Source organism: Amphibalanus amphitrite, unplaced genomic scaffold (assembly GCF_019059575.1).
Source record: "Amphibalanus amphitrite isolate SeventyFive unplaced genomic scaffold, NRLGWU_Aamphi_draft 000084F_arrow, whole genome shotgun sequence".
In the NCBI taxonomy this organism is placed as follows: Eukaryota; Metazoa; Arthropoda; class Thecostraca; order Balanomorpha; family Balanidae; genus Amphibalanus; species Amphibalanus amphitrite.
This window is the reverse complement of record NW_024881580.1, coordinates 511395-530656: the sequence shown is the minus strand read 5'-3', so window position 1 is coordinate 530656 and position 19262 is coordinate 511395. Positions and strand designations below refer to the sequence as shown.

At 44.8% G+C, this 19262-nt stretch overlaps 1 protein-coding gene across 1 annotated transcript; it reads right to left on the bottom strand.

The window, feature by feature from the left end:
* Positions 1-492: 492 nt before the first annotated feature.
* LOC122379783 (peroxiredoxin-2-like) lies at positions 493-3805 on the bottom strand. Its single transcript, XM_043362260.1, has 5 exons — positions 3722-3805; positions 3072-3292; positions 1846-2014; positions 1422-1550; positions 493-699 (listed from the first exon to the last, which is right to left on the bottom strand). The coding sequence occupies exons 2-5, from the start codon at positions 3276-3278 to the stop codon at positions 611-613; spliced, it is 594 nt and encodes a 197-aa protein (XP_043218195.1). The 5' UTR covers positions 3279-3292; positions 3722-3805; the 3' UTR covers positions 493-610.
* Between the last annotated feature and the right edge of the window lie 15457 nt (positions 3806-19262).

Here is a 19262-nt window from a genome sequence, read left to right as displayed (position 1 = left end):
TGAGAGGAATACTAGACAAACTAACCGTCCTCCGTGACTGTCAAAGATAAAACAATATCGGCAAACAATATTCTACCCGTCCTGCATCAGAATTAGATCACCTATGGTCGATGGGCTGCCGGATGAGAAAGGCAATCCATTTCCATGGAAAGTTCACATCGGCCATCAATTAATTAACTAGACAGGAGTGGCTGCTGCGCTCCAAAGCATCATAAGGTGCATGGCAGGAACTATCGATAATTTATTAGGGAGCATAATGGATTGTTTAGTGTTCTTCTGCGTCCCACTGGCTCCCTCGCGTGTATTGTGCGTGTCTCAACTATCGCAATAGGCTCGATTTTCTTTATCTTTACCCAATGCAAGTTGGATGCATGTTGATGATGACGTGCGGCGCATATGCTTCTCAGGAATCTCAAGAACAATTACGAACTATGTGTATCATACGCCTTGGCCTCATCCCACTCACTTCGCTGTAAATGGCGCTGGACTATCGTGAATTAATTTTATTGTGACACTCAATAATCACATTATCCAATTCGAACATGTTACAGGTGAAAGAATGGTCAGGCTTGCTTTTGTCAGCATAGCGATGTTTCAGACGTGTCGCGTTTTATTTGTGTGAAACAGCGAAGTAATCTTTGCTCTTGTCTGTGTCGGGATTCACGCCTTTGTCTCCCGGTTTCCATCCAACAGGGCACACTGAAAACAGAAACACATCGTTAAGAGTATAAACATTTTTGCTTCTACAATTATGTTACACACGCAATGCCACATAAAACAAATATATGCAGTGTTTTGCGGCAGATTAGGTTATGAGTGGCTACGTAATACATAACCACTGTGGATGCCTTCTGGCTGTGGACCCGGGTTTTTGCCAAACATAGCCTTCTTCTTCAAATATACGGTATTATGTCCCAACAATTTCGCCCTCGCCAGCCCATCGTCGTAAATTTAGCTCCTCTTATGAGTTATGAGTCTCTCTTGACGAGAGGAAAATTGGTCGCACGAAGAACTAATGACACAAATAACACGAAGGACTAACGATTTATAAAAAAACACGTTTTGGTTTTTACTTGCTTGAGTTTGGCGCATTATGCGTTCTCTAGATAACAAAGCTGTTGCATAATATTGCGCAATATCGATAATAAATGTATTCTGATTGTTTGATCAGGTTTTAAATTTTGTTTTTAATTTTTAGCAAATAATTGTTGTCTTTGTGAAGCATATAAGATTTGATTTGCCCTATGCGTAAAAGGCGAAGCCAGACGTCCCTTACAGCGAAGGCGAGGAATATTTTTTCTTAGGCCATTTCCATCCTCAAGCTACTCTCATGTCTCTCTCGAGCCGGTGCAAGATAGTTAGTGTCGAACAAATGTCAGGGCTCACAGTCTGCCACATAATCTGTCTCATTTGGAGCTCACCTTCTCCGTGTATGTCGACAAACTGGTAGGCCTGCACGAGTCTCATCACCTCGTCCACGGAACGGCCCACGCCGATGTCGTTAACGATGATCTGTCGCAGCACGCCCTCCGTATCGATTATGAACAGACCTGGGCGAGGAGTCGGACACAGCAGTCAAAGAAAAATAACCGCCTTTCAAACGTGACGCCTTTTATGGATTCCACCGATGGTATAACGCCAATTTTTATGGTGAACACTGGAGTGATGAGTTGTCATTATTTTAATTTTCTGCAGCAGCCATAAACGGAGAATATATATTTGATAAGCTGCACTGCATTTGACTCAGCTCTGATCACCCATTCAAAAAATAATGTCAGGCAAAGGACTTATAACGCGTTTGTTGACTGATGTATAGTCAATTTCGGAAGGAGCTTGTCCACCGACCTCTGAACGGGTACCCGAGCTCCTCGTTGAGCACGCCGTAGGCGCGTGAGATGACCATGTTCTTGTCGGAGAGCAACGGGATATTCATGGGCCCCAGGCCGCCCTCCTTGCGAGGCGTGTTGATCCAGGCCAGGTGACAGAAGTGCGAGTCGGTCGAACACGCTATCACCTGAAATACGGTCATTCAATAACATGATTAAAACTTCAACTAAATATATATCAGTAAAATATAACACTTTAGATAAATAATGATAATGCATTTACAAGACACGCACTATAAAAGTCGCCAGGTGGATAAGCTATTTTAACCCTCGCATGTGTGCGGCGTTTGCCAGCTTCTAATGTGTAGGGGGGGGGGGGGGGGTCGGTTGGACCCCCCTTGCCGTTTGGCCCCTGATCGAGCTAGAGCTTCGCGGAAAAAACGAACGTGCTGCCCGTGACGAGAGGAAGCCGATGATACCCAATTTTAAGGTCCTAGGTCATTGGTTGACCTTCCAGGTCAGGTCAATGACCCAAAGTCGGGAAAATCGGGACCTGTTAGAAAGTCGTAGAGGGGTTTTTCGGGGTGCTGATCACGAATATCGTGTTAGTTTTGATCACAGATGATGTCTTTAAGCATTTAGACCAGGTCGGGTCAGGTCAGGTCAGGTCAACCAGTAGGCGTCGTGACGGGTATTCGTAGTACGTGTCAACCACCTCTGACAGCTTCGTAACATGTTACGAAGGCACCAAAACTACTTCGTAAATGTTCAAATGGTTGCTAAATTTGAATTCAGCTCCAAAAACTAGCCTAGAAACATGTACAGCTCGAAAAAGTGAACCGAGGTCACCCGAGGTCACCAAAGGTCAATGACCTGACCTGACCTTCAGATGACCTTGACACCCACCCTAATACATGGAAGCAACATCATATCACATGTTTGAGCGTTTGAAACCACGAAAAGCTTGCAAACGCGCGGCTAATGCGAGCCGACATACGCAGAATCGAGATTCCGGCCAAACATGGTCTCGGAAAAGAGGTCACAGGTCAAAGGTCATTTGGGTCAGGGTCATGAAATTTTCAGGGTAGGTGTAAAATTGATCAATGTGAGGGTACTGAAAGTTTCGTCGCGATCGGCTGCTTTTTACTCGAGTTATTCGCGAAAAACCATGGGGGGGGGGGTCCATCCGACCCCCCCTACACATGCGAGGGTTAATGTCCTATATTTTGTTCATTTATATCTTACCTCACAATTTATTTGACGGAATTTCCATGCTGCGTCGCTGAATGCCACGATCTCAGTGGGGCAGACGAATGTGAAGTCGAGAGGGTAGAAGAACAGAACCACGTACTGTCCTCGGTAGTCAGTCAGACAGATTTCCTGAAAATCGCCGTCAATGGCTGCCTGGCTTCTAAAAAAGGGAGCTTTCTGCAGGAGTTGCGGGTACGGCATCTTCACACAGCAGGCTGAAACGAAAGGTCAAACATGTAATACAACATGTAGTACAAGCTGATCAGCCTGACGTCTGGATCTTATGTGTTGTGATTGCATGTTCTGTGATTAGAAGAGATGTTTTAAGGTAGCAACATTTGAACAAAATGGCTCGTATCTTTATGACATAATAACCCTGCAAAAAAAGCGGGGAATGCCTGTGGGTGTATTTTAACTTTTCGTTTGGAAAAAGCTATGAATTTGAAAAGGAATCATCATCTGTCTCAGATTATATTCATTGTACGCTATGTCATCAGATATGATTAAGAAATTCTGATTAATCGAAAGTTTGGCATCAATGGAAAGAAACGTAAACGCAAAAGAACACAAGAATACAGACATCGCTTAGCCGATGCTGGATACCGCCTTTACAGGACCGCTTACAGCAAGACAGGCCCACTCACCTCTTCCACCTGCCCCACGACTGAAGACTGCACAGAGGACCTCGAACTGATCAGCCACCTGGATCCTCTGGACAGTCTACAGAAGCTGAGTGTATACCACCGTCAGAGGCCGGTCGAAGTCACCTGCGTGATCTGCTGGGGCGTGCGCGACGCAGGACAAACTCAGCGCTACACAAAGACGTCACGATAGGCCAACTTTGTCCACCTCCCACCGATTCGCCACGCTGCTCGGGACGGCGTGAGCAAGCGTCCTGCTGAGATCCAGGTTATTGTGATGACATAACCTCTAACTTCTAGTGGGATGAGCTAGGTGAAAATCCCAGCCTGGCATGGGGTGCGCCTTCCTTCCCACACACCGCGGGTGAAAGGTTTCGCCATCAACAGCCAGCCGAATATTCCATTTCTTTTTAGTTTATAGCCACCCAAGGTACCTCACTAGAGGATTTCTTCCTCTCCTGCCCGCTCGCCTCATGTAAAGCTGGAAATGCTGCCTACCGTAGGTAACAATTGTCCCTTGCGTGACCGCGCCAGCTGTTGACTTTCCTCTCGCACAAATGACTCGGCACTACGGCGCTGTTACAAGTAACAATGTTGTGTGCGTTTTCTGTATGGCGCTCGCTGACTCCACCAACCAAGCGCAAGTTTAGGTCGTGTACTTAAACGTTAACCGAGGAGTCGTGGATCTACTCACCAAAAACCCGACACTGATGAAGGCTGTGGGTCTCGAGCGTCGCTCACGTTACGTGTCTGTCTGGTGTCAAGCCTACTGATCCTAGTTTCACTTACTACTTTCTCTGCAGACATGCACTGTATGTATGTTTTCCAGCATTCAAAGAAAAAAGACGGACAGTCATCGAAAGGCGCTTGTTAACTTTATTTCAATAACACATGCATCCGAATTACTGCACACTCGCTGTAACAACTAAGGATGAACGTTAAACAGTACAGGTTGTGGGCACGTCGAATAGCTGACAAAAGAGACACAAGAAAGACGTTTGTGTCATTTTTGATTCTGCTATGACAGCGAGCTCTTTCAGCAAGCTTGATGAAAGCAAATGTATACGACGATTAATCGAACACTCATGTGCTCTAATGGTGTGACATCCCTTGTTAGCTGCCTACGATTGGTCACATCCGACGCTCGGGGCCAGCGTAACGTGTCCACTGACCCCTGGTCCGATCCTCCGACGCTCAGGGTCAGACTAACGCAGCTATTGACCTCAGGTCATCCGACGCTCAGGGTCAGGCTAACACAGCTACTGACCTCAGGTCAGGTCAAATACTCTCGATCAGACTAGCGTAGCCTCTAACCTCAGGTCATGTCCGACATTCGAGTCAGACCAGCGCAGTCATTGACCCCGGGTCAGGTCACATACTCAGGGTCACAGATCACAACCTACAGCTCAGGCTCATTCCCGCGCTGCAACACATCATATCACTGATCAGGTACCCTTGTTAGTTTATGAACTAGTCTGTAGTGAAGGCGGATCATTATCATGTAATCAGCAGCAGCGCTGAAGCATCACTGATATTTGTTAGTTGCGGATCCGGCCAGGAATGAAAGGCGAAGTCTTGACTGGACACTTGGACAGCAGGGACTCCGCTTAAAAACGCTCAAAATCGGCCTTGGTCAGCTGTTTGACTGTTGCTTTGTTCTTCTTAGCCGTCTTCCTTCCACCTGTGAAACAAAAGTTATACAATGCTTCAAAGATGAATGTGTGATCAAAATTTTGAGCACATATACATTGAACTTTTGGTAAATTGATCGATTTTTCAGTAAAGCAAGGCTAAACGCTAATCCAAATTTCGAGTTAACGCACGCAATACTTAACCCCACTTTGTTACGTTATGCCCCCCCCCCTCCCCCTGCATATATCAGAATCGACTCGGTCGCAATCGTGAGATATTTCCCGCCCGTTCTCGACCACTCACACTGCCCCAGTGTGAGATTGCGACATAGCTATCGAGGTTGAATCACCCCGGGTGAGCTTCCCTCCCCGCCGGCACCGGCACCAACTTCGGCGTACCTAATACGCCCCCAGCAAGCCTATATTAAAGACAAGCTGCACTTTGGTTCGTTAATTATTTGTAGAGCCTGCGATAGACAGCAAAAACCTGCACTTATCATCTAAGAGAAACAAGTGTCGACAAGAGTTCGTCATAAACTGGGGCGGCAAACAATGTTTGAATATATTTGTTTGTCTTTGTGGTGTAAAATTCATCCAAGCCAAAAAAAAAACTATTTATTCGACATTGCTGAATTTAATTGGATTTAAGTCTGCGTTATATTCTTGCTTGCAAAATCTTACCATAAGTGATAAGATCTGAAGGCTTGCCGCTGCCTGGCTTGTGCTTGTATCCTTTGCTGTCGGGGACATTGAATTTGACTCCCACGGTGTACTCTAATTCCTCAAGAGGAATGACGGTCGATGACACAGGCACCAGTTCTGCAAAAGAAGCAAAGTAGTTTTGTGAGTGCGATAACTAAAAATACCATCTTCCGTATAAGACATATTGCCCTCGTGCCACAGCGAAGGCTCTGTAATATGACATACGGAGCAACGGACGTAACAGATCGAACGACATCAAATTAGACGGACCACTTGAAAACATACAAATATATCGGTATGCACCATCAAGGACAGGTAACTAAATAATAACATTTTTAATTGTTTCCAGATGCATCAATTTTTGAGCCAGTATCTTCAAGGCTAAACGCTGCATTTAGGTTTTAGATGAGATTGAACTATGTTGCTGAGTGACTTCAAAAGCATTGATCGAATGCTAAAAAAAATTCACAATAGATTAACCTCATACCGTCAAACCAGTATTCAAACTTTGGCGTCCACAAGTCCCAATAATACATAGGTACCTGCACTGGATGATAGAAAAATAAACGCAAATATTGTCAAAAAGTGGGCTCATGATGTTGTCCACAGTGGCAAACTGCTTAGGAACTAGGCCACTTTTGACCGCTCGCTCATTTTTCTGGCTTTTTCCTGAGGCGCTGATATTCACACACACACACTGCTGCGGTACACTAGCATATGGACCATTTTGAAGCCTGTCCCGCGAGAGCTCGAGTCCAGATTCGTTGGGCGTCATGGAAATAAGTACCTAATGCTTGAGAACAATACGCATGTTTGTGTTTTGTGCCTGAACGTACAAACACCGATAAATTCCGGTAAAAATTTGATTATCTTTATCGAAGAAAGTGGTTCAAGACAACGAAGATTGCATTTGCATTCTCCGTAACATATGCTTTTCTTACATTCCCGTTAGTTAATGACATGCCTTTATCTGCCCTCTAAATTTCAAATTTACTCTTAATGCTCATTATAGCTCTGCAATCGCCCGAATCCGAATAGGTATTGTGATTTGTGTCACCGTTTATTTCATTACACCTTGGCAAACCCACGCATTCCTCGTAAACGGTGAATCATAATGGCGTGACGTCATGATGACAGCTGCGCTAACAACTTCCTCGGCAGGGCAAAAAATGTAATAAGCTTATATGGAGTTTTGGAATCGTGAGAAGATATGAGACACTTTCCACAAATGCCAACTTTACCACTTGTACAGACTACATTGAAGAGCGGTAGACGCCAGCAGTCCATGCGCAATATTCATTTTTTGCACATTTCAGGCTTGTTAATAGAGGCTTTGGCTCTAATTTTGCCAACTTTGAACATGTGATCATTTCTTACATCAATATCGATTGAAAAATGCACATAGAACCATTCGACTCCAACACATCTGGCGGCCGACACAAAGGCACAGAGCCTGCTCCCCGTGCGGCCTCTCACCGACAGAGCTCACAGATGCCTTACGTCACCCTCTCTCTCCCACTCACCCAATCTGTAGACATCGTCCTCCTTGGCGTACATGAAGGGTACTGCCAGCGAGGTGGCCACCAAACACAGGAACACCAAGCACCGCATCTTGTCCAGCTGAGAGGTCGCCGCCGGACGCTGGCAGAGATCACAGGTGGAGCGTCCGCTGCCGGCCGACACTGCACTCTCCGCGGCGACTCCCTCCCAAACCGGCCTGTGACCTCGGTGAAAGTGCTGAGTGCAGCGGCCGTGTGGGCAGCTAGACGGTCACGTGACCTTCACAGCCCCAAATGGGTAACGCTCCGGCGCTGCACGCAGCGTTACTTACCGGTGCATGGCTTGATTATAGCGCTCGGGTAAACGGTCATCATTGGTTCGATTGGCTTCCAATAATGACTGAAGACGGACACAGAGCAATGTTCAGTCTTTGCGTTATATTTGGTAAGGTTGGTAGAATTGCGACGTAGTTAAGTGTTCTTTCAGCACCTTTCTTTGTGCTAAAGAATATCTTTGTGCTAGGATAAGAGACTAGAACACAAAACTCGGATATTTTCATCCCACCTCACTGCATAGGTATGCGGGATATCGTCGTGGCCAAATGTTATAGCTAGTTCATCAGCGGACAGCGCTTGCACTATGTAGGGAAAGAAAGCTCGTCATGAATGGTGGTTCCTTGTGGTAGCAAAGGGTCCCGCTTACATCCGTCTCTCATATCTCTAAAATTCCATTACTGATGAACGCTATTCATTAGCTGAAATATACAATTAAAGGTAGTGTGCCACCTTTGAAAGATTTCCCATTTTATTTTTCCTAGGATAAGAAGCTTCTGTTTTTACCTAATATCGCAAAAAAAAATAAAAATGGGCCTGGAATAGTGCCTTTTTCGCCTAAAAGTTTTTCGGTTTTTAGATATGTATAACAACTGTAGTGGGCTCACCTGCAAACAGGCGTCGGGCAACAATCGCGAATGCGGCGCACTTGTGACAATAAGCAAAGGTCATTATAGTGTTACGACCATACGACGTACGGGAATGAGTTATCAGCTGTCTAATCGTAGACAACACAATGTCGAGCCTTAAACTGTAAGCCCGTATTGGTATTGTTTCTTTTATTTGGCTGTCGAACATTATTGATGGTTTGAAATATGATTTTATGTAAAATAATTGATATGAAAAAGCCGTCTTATAAGTTAGGACCCCATTTCACCACACGCAAGTGGCAGAAATGACAATGATCAGCTGACGCATTTTTCTTGGCCGAAGTCAGAGCGCGCGGCCCGACGCACCACGCGTATTTGGAAATTCCGACCTCGACGAGCATCAGAAGCCACCTAACAGGCGTGTTCGAAACCGCAGGAGATGATGATGAACGGGTTTATCGAAACTTGATTGGATGAGCATATCGGTAATAGCGATTTCAGTGTGTGCATTTATTGTTCATAGTGGTGTGAAATGTGGTTGGGGTACGACCGACAACCCGTCGGGGCGAATTTCGCACTGGGGTACTCAAAATTTGAAGAATTCAAGACGTTTCCATGAGTTTTGAAGGTAGGGATAAGTTCTAAAAATCCGGTTCTCCTTATCTGGGCCATTAACTCCATACGGTCCAAGAAAGCTGGCACACTACCTTTAAGAAAACGCGTCACCACATCATTGCAGCTATACTTAGGATGACAATCACTCGCTCTCAATTAATTGATAGCATGACTGGCAATGTCAGGACAACAGTCCGTCACAGAACAGCGAGCATACGTCTCACTGAGAGACGGACTGCGAGTCGGGACCCGCAAATTCACGGCGCATTCGCCCGTCTTCGGCGTCCTCTATTCGTGTGCCTCAGCGCCACCTGTGCTTACCTGCGCCGATGGTAAGCCGTAGCCGATCATACACCACTAATAAAACTGTGGGGTGCTCAGGCGTGTCAAATGATATACGTGTATTTAAGTCAGCTTAAAATATCGACTCAGGTCAAGGTAAGGTCAGAGCCACTCAGGTCACGAAGCCGGTCGAAGGAGATCATATTGCATATAATTTGATTCGGCAGATCTTTCCGAGTCCATTGCTGGCTATGCCGACTCACTATCTCAAGTTGATCGGAAGTTATCGGAAGCTCGGAAGATCGGAAGCTACTTCTTGAACCCGGCAGCTGGCGGCGACAAATCTCTGCTGCCTGCTGATGGAGGACAGATTCCCATGCATGCTTTCTTTCTGTGTAAAAGCAATTTCAAAATGATAAGAAAATGCGGAATGTGTACCTATCTTATTCTCTTCAAATTATTCAATGCTTAAAATAATTCAATGATCTCGTTTTGAGATTGCTTTATTGCGATTTTATCGTCTTTTCTATTGCACCTATGTTTATCGACTATCCGATCCCGCAGTGTCTCTTACGAAAAGCTGACAAACTACATACCTAATTCATTGATGTAAGTACCTAATAGATTGGCCATTGTCTTATTTGAGTTTCCGACGAAAAATGTAATATGACTCAGCGGAATGCCTGGTGTTGATATTGAATAGCCCCGCTGATAGGTATTCATTGACTCTGGTGGAATATCAACGGATGATTTTCTAAATCAGAAAAATCTCGAACGGCCATGTGCTCCAGTGCCGAACTTCCAATATGTGCCTGAAGAAATGTTGTGCCCTTAGCCGAGCTTGAATGAACAGGCGCCTACACGCATCGTAAAAAGGTGTAAGCATTGGAGCAGGGCACGAGGGACCTGTGTGCGGGTCACCCGCCCCAGTCGTCTCTGGAATGCTATGTGCGTAGTGTCGCGGTCAAGGTCAGGACGAATTTTTGGGTTTGCTGCGCTTTGTTGCTATTTTGTGAGTGTTAAGTGTTTTGTGTGGTGCTGGTGGTGCGGACAGTGCAGCAATAACATGACCATGAACAGTGGACATGAACAGCAATAAGAGATATTTTAGTGCAAACTTTAGGACTTAGCACGGCCGGACGTTTTCGGAGGGAATGGTGAGTTATCGATCCGTCAGTGAGTGGGCTGAGTGAGTTGTGGTGAGTGAGTCATGGTGAGTGAGTTGTGGTGAGTTGTGTGAGGTGAGTGTCGATCCGTGGGAAGATAAATCGACACGACTCCTCACGTCTGGAATATTCTACGAGGAACCTGGAGCTTCGGATCGTGAATGGTTAGTCCGTTCCAGTCCGCGACTGGGGCGGTGATTCAATTATTATCGTGTGCTGCTTTTGTGTAGCTTATGGCGGATCCAGATGATTCAGGGCCCAATCTTACTGAATGCTGTGAATGCGCGGCATTAGGTAAGATTGGGCCCTGTCGTATTATACTACTTCCAAAATTGATTGGTGAAGATGTTAGGTACACACTTTGTCAAACGCGCTAGCCAACTGGATCTGTCTGTGATTTAGGCATGTGCCCCGCTCTAACCGTATTTGCAATGTCTAACTGTGTTAACTGATGTGCACGGTTGCCATATCCGTGCCCCGGCTCCCTACACGGACTTGCCGCCCGTCTGTCGCCGGGGGCACCATTTGCCGGAGTCGGGTCAGTCAGCTGACCGCTGACCTGGGGTCGGCAGGGGTCACCTCCACCAGAGTCAACGCGCACACACACCATTATTAGCACATGTTACGTAAGCAGAGTGGGAAAAGCTATAGCTGGCGAACTGCCCCTGGTAGGTAGGCAGACCCGGGACTGACTGCGCCCCTCGGAGGTAGGCTAACCCGGGCTGGCCGTGCCCCTGGGAGGTAGGCTAACCCGGGCTGACCCATCGCGCTGTTGCTAGGCGGCGGACAGCGCGGCGGCCGAGGGGAGATGAGGGGAGGGGAGGGGAGGGTGATAGCGGGGAGGGGTCCTCTGCGCTGGCTCAAGGGCCGGATACTAGGCTGAACCAGTACACATACCGATTAAAGCTATGCAAGACCCACTTCTGTTACTATTCCGTAGTATCGACGGTCGGTTTCCGGGCAATTTTCCATCGACATTTTATTGATTGACCCCGTTTACACGGGCATCACTAATCCACTCCGATGGAATAATTTGCCCTTGATCAAATAATCAAATGACATAGCAATCTTGTTCTGTTCTGACCCTGGAGACGGTTCACGTTATCGACGGTAAATGTTCAGGATATGTATCGATGGTAATTACGATTGGATTATAAATCGTTCGACATTCTTTTCTATCCTTATCTTTCGATAGTATTTCAACAGCTGCTGGTTGGCTGCATATCGATTACAATTTTATGCTATCACAATCTGTCTGTGGCGTTGACGGTCAGTTGCCGGGATATGCAACGCTATCGTTAAATAAAGGTATCGCTGTTGGACCACCTTGCTTGGCAAAATCATTATAGTTATCAGCTCAAACTGTCTACCATTTTTTAATTCGACTTTTTACCGTTTACGACATCGTATCCGTAATGTCATAAAGGAACTCGTTTCCATGAGTGTAGTAATGCTGCAGCTACCAAGCTTTTCAATCTGGCACTACAGTTCACATTTATGCAGCAACACTGAATGAAACACAACGCAGCAATATATTTGAAGAAAACTGATATTGAATGCCAAAAATATTTATATTTTTTATTATTGGAGAGCTATCTTATCTCTACTGCCAAAAGTCGTTTCGACCTTGTACGAGTACGTGTAGTTGCTTACAAGCATTCAAGTTTATTCCAAGTATCTAGTAGCATAATTTGAAAAGCAGTATTTATTTGATGACGTCACTCAGACAAACTCCTATGATGAAGAGTAAGGGCTTAAGTAAGGCCCACATTGCAATGAATGGGTAAGCAATTTTCTTGAAAACCATGTGGGTGAGAGTCAATGAATATCACAGCCGGTAATTCATCGAGTTCCGCCTCAGCTCGGCTATATCAACACAATTTAAATGTAAAGGTGGGACAGTCATTTTAATAGGTAAGTAGGGCATCATCATCTTTCTACAATGTCGGAAGTTATTGGTTGGCTCTGTGTCGATGGAGATTTTATAACATCGCTAGCTTTCATCAATATCGACGGTCATTGGTAAGTTATGTATCGATAGTATTTCCATGCTACAAAGCAATCATCCGGTAGTATCGACGAACAGCGGTAAGTTATCTGCTCAGCTTATAAACGATCGTCTCCATCTTCTGGCCAAGGTTTTTTTTCGCTAGTTGTGGCTAGCCATGAGAACATGTTGGTGTGTTTGTTATCGCTATTCGGTCTTGTATCCAATCTACGAGTGGTTTCGTTCAATGGCAGCAGCCAACTATCGGCTGTTGCCATATTGTCCCGGCCATTTTCAACAGGGACAGCAAGGTAAGGCAGCTCTTTGTGATATTCCGTGTCGCTCGGATAGCAGTACTTACTTCCAAATATTCAATATTTATGGCCAGACGTTGAATGTGCTTCCTAACTGCTCGTTGTTTTTGCTCGCTCGCTCTTTTTTGGTCATACATGTGAACGTGTGTAATTTGGTTCCCCATCAGGTCAACCATCACTTCATAGTCTCTTATTGTCAGGTAAGCCATGCGCTTCTCTTCACAAGATGTCGCTAGTCAGCCACCACTGCACACCTGCGTCTGGTGATGGTGAGTACGGTATCAATAAAAACCGACATTTGAACCAATGATAAGTCCCTTTAGGTCAACGTTAGTTGTTATGACTCGCTTTTATAGTTCATTTCGCTCTCGTGGAACACTTACGATGGTCAAAATTTGCGCTTATTTTGGTCAACTTTGCCACAAGCTCGGGAAAATTCTGAGTTTTGAAATTCAAAGAGCAGTATTTAAAATTTGGATGATTTACAGCGTCCGCAGGGATTTTACCTGCATCAGCTTACGCTTGCAATGTCCTGGAATTTCGGCGGTACTTGCTTACGGCATGACAAGGGGCGAGCTTCGTCCCGAGTTATTACCTAGAATAGGTAGGATTTAGTTTAAGACGTAATTTAGGATTACTGAAGGCTTAGGTTAAGGCTTAGGTTAGGGCTTAATTAGGGCTTAGGTTAAGGATTAGCATAAGGATTAGGCTAAGGGTTAAGGCTGAAGCAGACTCTTCCCGCAGTTATACTCTGTTCCGTTTCAAGCTTGCAGCCGAAGTGCCTTGCTGAAAGCATGGCGTGTTTTCTGTACATACAACTCTTACATTTTAAGACGCAAATTCTTGAGCGGAGGAGCGATCTGCCGAAGAAACTCCGACTGCAAACTTGGTATGGAACAGACTATAGGAAATCGCATGGAGCGCCAGATCAATTACATTGCATCACGCTCGCATCAATCGTATGCAGAAGATGCGTACGATTGATGCGAGCCTAGTTAAAAAAGGCTCTAGCATGCGATTTTCTAGCCGCAGAAGTCTGTTTCAGCCTTTAGGTTAAGGTCTAGTTTAAGGAAGCCTTGGCTGGTTCCAGGACATGTTTTAACTAGAACACCTTGGACCAGCCGGTGATTTAGATTTAAGGCATATTTGTGCCGTATGGCGCGAATATTTCCGTATTCAAGTACCGCCCTCATTCCAAGACTGTGAGCCGCAACGATTCAGCGTCACAATCAGTATCTCATTCCATGGTTTAATTCATCTCATGGTGCATTCCGAGCAGCGCAAACACATATTCCTTCATGTCAACAATCAAAAAAGTTAAAAACAGGAGCTTCTTGCTTTTCAGCTCGTTACCTTCGCCGGATCACTGGACTGCTCAGCTGAGCGGAGCAGAGCCTGCCATTGCTTAGGACACCGTCGTGAGCGGAAAACTGTTTTAAATCCAGCATCTAAGAAATCAAGGCTAAGCATTCACCCCCTAATGACCAATGGTCATCCTCTTGTAAGTGCTGGCTCCGCTGGGTATCCTGTTTGCTATTTTCTCCCCATTTTCCAGCTCAGCTGCTCGCCGCCGCCGCCGCCGCCGGGACCGCCTCACGGGTTGAGCCGCAGGGGGACTGGCCACCCCTCAGTCGGCTCCCCACAGGCTGGTCCTAGCCGGTTTGGTGGGAGCTGGGCTACCAGTCCTTCGCGTTAAGCTGATGCCAGACTATTTCGTCTTTTCACTCCTTTGATAAATTCACGAGTTCTATTTGCTCGCCCATCCCTGTTCGTTGTAAGGTCTCACACCTTGCTGGCGGACGTGCTTCTGAAGTCCGTCGGTCGTCAGAGGTAGGTGTCTCTTCACTTCTCCAGTTCATTCGGCACTCCAGAAGTGTCTCTTTACACCGTTAGGCATGAGTAGCAGCGCCTTGGTATACCAGTCCGACGCCTTGGTGAGGTCTCATAACCCGCTAACGGAGTGCCTCCAGAGGTAAGGGGTCAGGAGTCATCCTCGTGCCTCCAGAGGATGAGTCAGAAGTCACTTCTTAAGTTCGCCAGGCACTCTCGCCAGGCCAGGCAAGTGTCTTTACATGGATAGAAATGAGCGAGTGGGCGCCTTAGGCTTGTTCCCGCAATCCGGTGCCTTGGATAGGTCCCACAACCCGATAACGGGGTACGTTAGCCTCCTGAGGTAAGTTGTCAGAGGTGTCTTCACTTCATTTCGTCAGGCGCTCGCCATAAATGTCTTTTTGCATCGATCTACATGAGTGAATGGGCGCCTTGAAAAGGTCTCACAATCCGATAACGGATGTGCATCCTGAGGTAAGTTGTCAAAAGTGTCTTCGCTTCTTCAGTTTGTCAGGCATCATTCAGAAGTGTCTCTTCACTTTGCTAGGCGTCGGGCAGAGGTAAGACATTTTGTAAGGTATCTTTCAGATGGTACAAGGAATCTTTCCTTGTCTGTTCGGAGTCACTCAGAAGTGCCCCTTCATATCAGGTGCCAATCAATGTTGTCTCTTTAGGTCATAGATGTTAGTTAGGGGCGTCTATTTAGGTCATTAGGCACGATGAGCAAGGTGTTTCTGCAATTTGTTAGGCATCAGTAAGTGCTGTTCTTTGACGTCGTTAGACATCCTTGAGAAGTGTCTCAGTGGTTATTTCCTTCAGTTTGTAAGACATCATTCAGAAGAGCCTATTCATTTTGCTAGGCGTCAGGCAGAGGATAAGACATTTGTTATATAGAGATCTTTTTTAGAAGCGTATTTTTTAATTTGTTGGGCATCAGTCAGAAATGCCTCTCTATTTCAAGTGCCAATCAGATGTGATATATTTAGGTCGTTAGGCGTCAGTGAGGGACCTCCCTTTATTAAGTTCGGCACAATCGGTAAGTGACATTCTTTGACGCCGTTAAACATCCGTAAGGCGTGTCTCACAAGTCGGCTAGGCGTCGTCGGAGGCAACCTTCATTGATTGATTAATAGATTGATTGATTGATTGATTGATTGATTGATTGATTCATATTTTATTTATAAAAACATTCATGGTGGTCACTGTCAAAGGTATCTCTTCAGGTCTCAAGAAGTGGTTAGAGGGTTCCTTTAAATGCTAGTTGTCATATGTAGGCATCTCATTCATTCGTTAGGCACCTCCAAGTGGCGTCTCGTAGCTTTGTTGGAATCAGTAAATGGCATCTCTTCAGTTTGTTTGGCATCTTTGCTGAGAGCTATTCAGAGGTGTCTCCTCAATTGAGGAGTGTATTTTTAGCTCGCTGTCAGTAAAAGGTTTATCTACGGTTTTAACTGTCAATCATTGAGATCTATGAACTCTGTAGGCACCTGCAATTGGTGCATCTTCATTTTGGCACTGTTTTTCTTTTTTACTTCCATTAGTCATAGGTGTGTTGTTAACAACAGCTAAGTTGAATATAAAAACGAAACTGAATCAATAATGAGAAATAAATAAAAACAAATCCGATGCAAATAAATGTTGTAAGCATGCCACATAAAAGAATTACAATAGCGACTACGAATTTAGGATTTAATCTTGAAACAGTTGAGGCGTCGGTTTATAGGGATTGACCTCATTCAGATATTTACTTATTAACCGACTCGATTTTGAGCGTCAGTTTCATCGCATTTGCAGATGTAGGTACTATCAGATATATTGAAAGCCGATCGTTTTATCGCCGATCTTGCAGATGAGACAATTTAACGTTTCACAAGTGGTTTGCGATTCGCAAGTTGTGGATTAAAATGATGGGTGTCAAACAGCAAGCCTGAAGGAAATGAGAGGTATGCTTGGTAAGTTGGTTTTATGAGTGAACTTTTCAGTCTTGTTATGTTATTGACTTGTCATCTGTTAAGGAGATACACGGGATAGCGGGTTACAACGACATCAACTTCAGAGCCTGCTCGGTGCACAGACACATGACTGGATACAAGACAATGAGTTTAGTGTGACTGTTAATTTTGACTGTAAAAAACAGTAACATTATGAATCCTTATGATCCTTACGATCCTTATGATCCTGATAATAATAAAAAAGTTTCTTACACAATGCAATGTGAAATACATGTACAAGGAAATAAAGACAACAATACAAGAAACGACACAAAAGGACAATAATAGACTGAAGTATATGCATAAATAAATGTAAGAACGGAGCTTCTCTCGGTATATGGAACTTGTTACAGTTTTATCAGACTGCGACGCATTACATTTGGCCGATGGTGGGTGTTTTACATCTCTTTTGTTTGGTAAGTGCGATCGCGGATGTAGTTCTTTGTGCGGTTTTACCTTCATGCAATTTCGCAAACGCACACAAGTTATAACCAAGTGTCATGCGTCGAAGTTTTTCCGTTTTGTTCTTTGATTGTTGCGTTTTCCTTCGTCGCGACCATTTTGAGTGCTTAGTGAGGTGTTTTCACTTGAATGAAACATTTAATTAAGGTGAGCAATGAGCATAAGGTTGGTGTTTTTGGTTTTTAAAGTGTATGTGCACGCATGCATTCTCCTCCTATTCGCTAAACTCATTTTATATGTTCTTTTTTCTTTCAGAGACAGACAGACAGACAGACAGACAGACAAAACTTTATTCCAGACCATACTGGTCCATAAAAAACCCTTCACATCATAAAAACACACACAAACACACATGCTAAAAAAGACACACACTGCAGCCTAAACACAGGGGAGTCAGGTGACATCCATGTCTGCCCTTGTATACAGCCTTCCCAGCCATGACCTCCTGATCCTTGACTGGTACCTCAAACTGCTCCAACATATAGCTGCCATGATACCGTTATTGCTCAGATCAACCCTTTTCATGAATTTATATATTAAGCCTCTAATGACAGCCTCACATGAGGGTACTCTAAAGTATGCACAGGTAGCACTGGTACTCTCAAACTTTGATAGCCCTAAGGTCCTTTTAAGAAGGTTATGATAACTAGTGACAAACCTCTTCATAGTTCCTTTTTTGAAACACCACCACAACTGCGAACAATACATAGGCTTACAATGAGCATTAAACAATTTCATCTTTACATCAGTACTACACATGTGAAACTTCCTCAACATTGCGTTCCCTTGGCGAAGCAAGACACGAGTCTGATTCTCTATGTCTGCATCATCGGACAAGTTATCAGTTATGTAGTGACCTAAGTACTTAACTCGATCTACATTGGCAACCGGCACCCCTCCCACATAAAACTCTCGTTTTCGTACATTCCGCAGAAAATCTGAACTACAGCACATTGCACAACTCTTTAGGGCATTGTACTTAACATCATGAGATATTCCAAACTCAGTACACACATTAAGCAAACGCTGCAATCCTACACTGGACGGTGCCATCACAACTAGATCATCTGCATACATTAAGTGGTTTACAATTCTTTCTCCAATATAGCAGCCTGTACTACACCTATTGAGCAGTGAACTCAGGTCATCCATATAGACGCTGAAGAGATATGGGGACAGAATCCCTCCCTGCCTTACACCATTTGACACTCCAAAGAACTCTGAATATGTGGATCCCCATCTCACACACATCTTTTGACTAGTATACCAAAAAGACAATATTCTAACTAAACATGCTGGTACTCCCCTGCGGTTCAGCTTATCAAAGAGTAGACTGTGGTTTATTCTGTCAAAACCTTTACTGGCATCAAGGAAGCATAAGTGCACATTGCCCTTCATAGATCTATACATACTCACAACTTCCTTTAGAGCATATACACATTGATCTGTTCCCATACCCTTTTTATAAGCAAATTGATTATCTTGAGTACCTAAGAAAGGTTTTAACTTTTTGAGCAAAATGATCTCATACACCTTACTGATGATACTGGCTAATGCTACTGGCCTGTAGTTATTCATCGAACTGATGGAACCAGCCTTATTCTTTATCACAGGGACTAGAACTACTTTCATCAAAGAATCTGGCAACTTTCCATGAACCATGCAGGCTGTGAAACACAGACTCAGTAGAGGTACAATTCGACCTGACGCATTCTTTAAATGCTCAGCAGAGATCCCATCTAAACCACACGATTTACCTATAGCTAGCTCCCTGATGGCAGCATCTACCTCATCTACTGATACGAGAGCACTTTCGCAGTCCCCTGAAATATCCTCACTCAATTCATCCATCTTACTCACAACAGAGTTAAACAAATCTTGAAAATGTTGTTTCCATAAAGAGGCAATATCCTCTTCTCCACGTACCCCTTCCATCATAGTAGGTCTAGGTACCTGTGAGCCACTCATTACCCTCACTTCCTTCCAGAAACCTTTGGTGTCCCTCTCAACTAACTTTTTGGCCAATGCTTCCCTGCGTAACTCATTTTCATGCTTCTTAATATATCTCAAGGCACTTTTAAATCTAACCTTGGCCTCCCTGTGAGCTTCATAAACGGGGCCCTGTCTCGGCTTACCAGCCTC

Excerpts from the sequence above, each read along its gene's own strand:
- LOC122379783 (XM_043362260.1), bottom strand. The coding sequence starts at position 3,278 with ATGCCGTACCCGCAACTCCTGCAGAAAGCTCCCTTTTTTAGAAGCCAG. Across the intron at positions 2,015-3,071 it reads TCCGTCAAATAAATTGTGAG|GTGATAGCGTGTTCGACCGA; the intron begins GTAAGATATAAA and ends ACCGTATTTCAG. Across the intron at positions 700-1,421 it reads TGTCGACATACACGGAGAAG|TGTGCCCTGTTGGATGGAAA; the intron begins GTGAGCTCCAAA and ends TTCTGTTTTCAG.